Source organism: Triticum aestivum, chromosome 7D, assembly GCF_018294505.1.
Source record: "Triticum aestivum cultivar Chinese Spring chromosome 7D, IWGSC CS RefSeq v2.1, whole genome shotgun sequence".
Classification (NCBI taxonomy): domain Eukaryota; kingdom Viridiplantae; phylum Streptophyta; class Magnoliopsida; order Poales; family Poaceae; genus Triticum; species Triticum aestivum.
This window is the reverse complement of record NC_057814.1, coordinates 589,343,536-589,350,106: the sequence shown is the minus strand read 5'-3', so window position 1 is coordinate 589,350,106 and position 6,571 is coordinate 589,343,536. Positions and strand designations below refer to the sequence as shown.

The window sequence follows — 6,571 nt, the reverse complement described above, 5'->3', positions numbered from 1 at the left end:
CTTCGCTGAGGCCGACGACGACGATATTGATTAGCTGTGAGTCGCTAACTGTATCGCCGAGTTCGCGGAGCTCATCACCAATGGTCTTAACGCGCTGGCAGAACAGGTTCACCGGGGCGTCTCCTTGCACCATATTGCGAAGCTCGGTGTGGAGAGCATTTTTCCGAGCGTCGGTGTTGCTTTAGAAGAGCTGACGGAGGGAATGCCAGATGTTGGCAGCGGTAGCGCCATCGTGATCGAGCATGTTGAAGATCTCGGTGGTGATGCGGGTGTAGAACCACTGGACGATCGCGAGATCGTCTTTCAACCATTGCGGATCATCGGGGCGGGGAAGACAGTTGGCGGCGACATGCGAGCGCAGGTTGCAGCGGCCGAGGTGGAGATCGAAGAGATGTCTCCAATGGTAGTAGTTGTGGGTGGCGAGATCAAGAACTATGGGATGTAGGGGCTGACGTCGGAGATTGTGTCAGCAAGAGATATTGGTGCGGCGAGGATGGGTGCAGGGTAGTTTTGTGGAGCTATGGTGAGGGCCGAGAGAGAAGCGGCTGCGGCGTTGGCAGCCTTGGCGATGAGTGCGGCCCGGCGCTCGAAGTAGCCGGGCGGCGGCGGCGGCGGTGGCGTTGGCGGAGCCATACCCTAAACCCTGAGACCGGTATCTGATATCATGAAAGTTGAATAAAACTGTTGCTTATTGATGATTTGGTGCGGCATACAAGAGTATATAAGAGGGTACAAACCGACTTGGTGTAGGGGTACAAAACTGACTTGGACTAGAAGTCGTATACCATAATGACTACTCTAACACATAGAAGTCGATCTGAGCAACACATGTTGAGTTCCACGAAATCTATGCAATGAGAGGAGAGGCCTAAAGAACAGTGAAGAGAGACAAACTTGCACGTCTCAGTTCCCGTTCCTCGTGCAGTTCCTTGGCTCAGTCGTCAGTTCTTCCCTCTCGCCAATGTTCAGGGACAAGAGACAAACGACGATGTCCAAGGCATCTCCTCCAATGTGGTCGTGTCCAAGGCGTAGTCTTTTTGAACGGCCTGCTGCTAATTAGCTGAGCTGGGAGAAGCAAGCCTTCCGGCCGGCCGCTGTCCCGTCCGACGCAGCTCCACGCACCGGCCGCGAGCCGAGGCAGCGACACCTCCCGCCCGCCCCGTCACCACGCGCGCCCCGCGAGCGACACACGCCCCGATCGGATAACAAAATCCGAGTCAACCGGCGCCGCGTCACGGCCCACTCACCAACCGATCTGTCGCCGGCCGGGCACCGCGGGGCGCCCCGGAAAAGATCTGCCTCCCTCCCTCCCTCCCATGGCGGGGCCGCGAGCTGACTCGTACGGCCGCGGTCCGCGCGCGCCCGTGGCCACTCGCCCGCCCCGGCGTCCCCGTCGCCACGCACGCCCATGTGGTAGACTGATGATAGATAACCTTGTTTTTGCCCAGGCCGACACGCTTTTAGCACTACTACTAGTGCCTGGCTGACTCTTCTCCTCTTTTCGCAGCCACATGTATTAACCGGCTCTGCCAGCCACGGGATGATAGATTGATTGATAGTAGTGCTGCTGTTACTGTGGGTGGGTGGATTGTTGTTGTTGATAATCTGATTGGCACCACCCAAGGTGCCAAATTTCACATCACGCCTGCCTGCCGCCGGCGCATGACCAGGAAGAAACAGGCCTGGCACAGTGGCACTCAACTTGCCGCCAGGCAAATCTGTGGGCATAAAAATGTTTGCACGAATCTTTATGTAAAATCAATGACATTGACTTAAATGTGCAATACTTATGGCACATTTAGATGTGCTCTACCAAAACTGATTATATATCTCTACTACTTAAAAAGACGTAAGGTTCCCATTTCACCTTTCTTTCCACCACCATTTCGTCCAACCTTCCATGTATATGATAATCAATCATCTTAATTTACTTACCTTCTGAAAAATTCCATTTTAATTTACATATCAAATTTCTAATCAAAATATAAGATAATTCATGGTCAGAATTTGATAAACATTTATTTACACAATCATATTATTATTGACAGGTAAATCACAAGCTAATGTAATAGAATATTTATATCCCGTTGCAACGCTCGGCCATTGTTCTAGTATATTACCAAAGGAGAGCCCCTCCCCCGACTCTTCCCCCCTCCTCTTCTCTCCCGCGACCGCGCACAGCCTTCTCCCCCCGCGCGCCTCTCCCTCCCCCTTCCTCTCTGCCGCCGTCGCCGGCGCCCGCTGTGGGCCTGGCCCGGGCGACGCTGGTGGCGGCGGCCCCCTGGCTTTTCCCCTCTCGGGTGTCCGCCGACGCGGGACGGGGCGACCCCGGGCGGTGCTTCTAGGCGGCGGCGGTCCAGCGCGGCGGCGGGGGCTCCTGGCGCGAGCGGGGCGGACTTCGGGACGGCGGCGCGGTCTGGCGGCGCCCGCTCGGCCCAGATCTGGGCGGGCCGACGGCGGGGTGGGTCTGCTTCGTGGCTTCCGAGAGGCGGGGGAGAGGCGATGAGCGGCAGGGTGCTGGCGGCGCCATCGCCGGCTTGCTGCAGCGTGGCGGCGGGGCTTAGCGGGCCCGTTTCGGGCCTGGCCGGGCCAGGGGTGGCCTGGCATGCCCTGCTGCCGCGTCCGGACGGCTACCGCGACGGTGCCGGAGGCTCTGGCCTCCCGCACGACGGCGGTGGAGGTGGTTCCCTCCCGTTCGGCTTCGGTGCTGCTTCTCCCTCCGCGGGGCGCTTCTCTCCGGCCCTCTTGGCCTCGTGTTGGTGTTCGCAGTGAGGCGGCGTGGGTGACGGCGCAACCGCGATGGCGCATGGTGGTGGGCGGCGGTCTGGCTGGTCGGCTCCGGTCCGTTGGGCGGTGGGGATTGGAGTACGGGAGAAATCCTTGCCGATCTTCGGCCCCGATGCGGTGACACCTGCGGGTGCCACCATTCCTTCCTGGAGGGTGTCGGTGATATCCATCCCCCACCTCCCTCCGCGTGCTGGGGAAACCCTAGGACATGTCCGGGCAGCAGCGTCGTCGGCGTCGCTTTCCTTCTTGGAGGTGCTGTTTTGTACGCGGTGGTTCGGAGCCTCGGGTTGTAGTGGTTAGTCTCTGGTGGGCGTAGCGGTGGCGGGTCACCGCGCTCTGTCGAGCTGCCGTTGTTGGCATTTACTTCTTCTTTTTCTTTTGGGCTTGTTGTGCTGTTCGCCCCAGCGATCCTGTATCGGTGTTGGTTGCTTTGGAATACAAAGCGGGGACCTTTTTTCGCTATATTACCAAAGAGCAAAACGTGCAAGGTTTTTTTAGGAGGCGAGATCTTCATGCGATCGACGCGACCACGACAAGGCGGACATAACCTCAGACAAAGTGAGAGAACAACGGCCATCGGATAACATAATCTGGCAATAAGATAACTGAATGCAATCCGATTCACCCAATTTCTTTGGTTATTATTATTTATAAGTTGTTTAAGTACACTTTGAGCAGATCTGAAGTCCTGAACCCAATGAAAAGTCGCCGACGGCCACGCAAGCACGCCCCTACCCAGCCTTGCACGCTGCCTCCCTCTCGGCCTTACGAGGATCCGAGTCAGCCCGCGTCACTGTCCATTCAGCCAGCCGCTATCATATTCATCTCCCCCAACGGAGCTTTCCACGTCCCCTTCCCGTGCACCATAAAAGCCGTCGCCGGCGACGCTGTCACCCCCCGCAACGGAGGCCTCGCCAAGAAAGACAGACAGACAGACGCACAGACTGACGAAAACACCACCACCGTGACGAGCAGACGGAGAGGCAGGCGGCCGGCGGAGATGAAGAAGTGCGCGTCGGAGCTGGAGTTCGAGGCCTTCATTCGGCAGCACCTCGCCGCCGCTGAGGCCGAGGCCCAGCGGGGCAGGCCCGGCCAAGGACCGGACGACAGCAGGTACGGCGAGCACGGCCGGGGCGACGGCGTCTTCTCCCCCGGCGGTGGCCTGCCGGGCCTCTGCTTCGGCGACTCGGTGAGCAGCTGCCACTACCTGAAGCCTCTCTTATTAGCACAGCCTCTGCTTCTGTGCCTGTAGTGTTCGTGCGTTTAACTGAATTTGTCTACTGCGCTCTAGCAGAACGCCCTGGAGCTGCAAGAGAGCAACGCCGGCCACGTGTGGTGGTCCGACGGCCTCCGTGCACCGCAGCATCACGCCGTCCCGACGCCAACCCAGTCGCAAACGCCCGCCGTCTCCGGTATGCGCCTTGAGCCTGCAACAGAGTTGGATCTTGTCATCAGTACGCGCAGAATGCTGTAGGTTAAGTCAACACCTAGAGAGCAATCGCACATGCGAACTGCAGTGGATTTCATCGAAAAACTTCTGAACAAAAGAGAAACATCACCTGCTGATCCGTGTGCGGATGTTTTCGTCTGCTCCAAAATTCCGAAGATTTATATTCTTGTCTTCCAAAACTGCCCTGGTCCAACATAGAAATAGAACTACACTGATTTAGAGTTGGGAAGGAGATTGATAGAGACACACCAGGGTTCTGTCTCACCTGCTGCCGCATTGTTTTGGTCGCAGCTAGCCCGAGGGAAACAATCTCAGGGAACCAGGCTCTCGAAACCGAGTCAGACTCCGATAGCGAGTCGTTGGTCGAGATAGGGGGCGGCCGGTGCAAGCGGAGCGGCAAATCGTCAGATACAAGGCGAATAAGAAGGTATGCAGGGATCAAGCCTGTGCCCAGTTCTGTAAATTCCAATTAACTCTGAACAAACTGTTTATGTTTCTTCTCTACAATGAATTAATGAATTGTCCTTGTAAATTTCAGGATGGTGTCCAACAGGGAGTCGGCCCGGCGGTCGAGGAGGAGGAAGCACGCACAATTAACTGACCTCGAGTTGCAGGTACACACCTTGATGCACTCCCTCCCTGCTGTTTTATCAAACGGAAATTACCTCTCTGTAGCCTTGTTCCATCTTAATGCACATGCCATGATGCAAACGTGTTCCAAGCTTCTGACCATCGACATGTGCCATCCTTATCGAGCAGGTCGAGCAACTTAAAAGCGAAAGTGCAACCCTCTTCAAGCAACTGACAGAGGCCAACCAGCAGTTCACCACAGCGGTCACGGATAACAGGATCCTCAAATCAGATGTAGAGACCTTAAGAATCAAGGTAACAGTTCTCCTCTGATAGAAAAAAATAAATAGTCACCTCTAAAAGATCATCAGTTCCATAAACATCTGAAATCGGCTCCGCAGGTAAAAATGGCAGAGGACATGGTGGCTAGAGGCGCAGTGTCATGCGGCCTAGGACAGCAGCTCGGATTGGCACCCTTTCTAAACTCCAGGAAGATGTGACAAAGCCTTGGTGAGCGTTCTCACAGGCACAGGGTTGAACTTGAAAGGGAACCATGCACTCTTCGGAGGTTTCTAGCTCTATCTCTTCAAGTTCAGACATCGACGGTACGAAGCACTGCAAGTCTAGAGTGCTCGAATAACCGGATGCCCGCTTGCCCAGCGAGGCGGCCAGATGTGTGGATGCCGTGTGGCCCGGAGATTCACACCAAAACAGGGCCTTTATGTATAGTAACGAACACTGGCTTTTGCATACCTGACATTCGTGCATGCCTCGCAGGCTGCAAAGGTACTAAATTCTGAAGGTAGTGAAACTACTCTGTGTTCTGTATACTGGTGAGTGGTGAATATATGTATTGATGTTCATGTACAACCAACCAAGTTGTCCTCTGTCCATTAGTTATGTAACTTCTGCTAAAAATTTCTTTGCTCCATACTTGTACAGAAATCTTAACTATGCATCAGTTGGTCGGTTCTTTGATGTAGCTCTGATGTGCAACATCAGTGTATAGTATCTACCGCGTTGGCAGTTCTGAAGGCAGGCAGGGAATGATGTAAGCCTCACACCTCAACCATGCTCAGCTTCTAGCTGGAAAAAAGGTTGTGTTTGTACAAAACAGTGAAAATTAGAGTGCAGATGTCAATCAAATGACATCATAACAGCCGCTAATTTCAAAGTAATGGACAATTAGGTAACCAGGTCATAAGGAAATTTCTTCTCTTGCCGAAGAAAATTGAAGGAAGAATTAGGCCTTGGTCACCCATAGGACCCTAAGGAAGAAATATCCAGGGTTAAACACTCTTTCTCTCTTCCTCTTTTTTCTAACTACTTGTGCAGTTGTCCTATACAAAACAGAAATTATAAACATAAACAGTAGAATGCTACTGTTCTTGCTAAAAAAGGGTAACCAGGTTCGGACCTGGCTGTCACAAGCCCGCGCATACACACAGAGATGCGCACACAATTTTTTAAAGAAGATATCTGAGATGGTTGTAGTAAAGTAACACAAAGTAAAATATGTTTTTATGAAGAAAAAAACATAAAAGTCAACCAGATTACTTGATCTAAAACGAAACAAACAATATGGGAAATTCAACTAAGTATAATTGCAACCTACATGAGAAGTATGCAACCTACAATTCTATATAGAGGAATTGTGCGCCCACCGATTGTTCGCTTCCACTGTTATTCCAACTTAAAGAAAATCCTGTGCACCCTAAAAACATGGGGATATGGAACAAAAGGTGGAAAGAATCAGATGGAAAG

General features: G+C 53.4%; 1 protein-coding gene and 1 long non-coding RNA gene across 2 annotated transcripts; one reads left to right on the top strand and one right to left on the bottom strand.

Moving 5' to 3' along the window:
* Positions 1 to 3,407: 3,407 nt before the first annotated feature.
* LOC123168348 (uncharacterized) lies at positions 3,408 to 4,680 on the bottom strand. The gene is made up of 3 exons (XR_006484295.1): positions 4,503 to 4,680; positions 4,347 to 4,421; positions 3,408 to 4,214 (listed from the first exon to the last, which is right to left on the bottom strand). It is a non-coding gene; the product is annotated as an uncharacterized lncRNA (long non-coding RNA).
* LOC123168344 (bZIP transcription factor RISBZ5) lies at positions 3,567 to 5,736 on the top strand. Its single transcript, XM_044586216.1, has 6 exons — positions 3,567 to 3,976; positions 4,079 to 4,199; positions 4,529 to 4,664; positions 4,776 to 4,851; positions 4,997 to 5,122; positions 5,209 to 5,736. Exons 1-6 carry the CDS (start codon positions 3,788 to 3,790, stop codon positions 5,305 to 5,307), a joined length of 747 nt encoding a protein of 248 aa, XP_044442151.1. The 5' UTR covers positions 3,567 to 3,787; the 3' UTR covers positions 5,308 to 5,736.
* Positions 5,737 to 6,571: the final 835 nt, after the last annotated feature.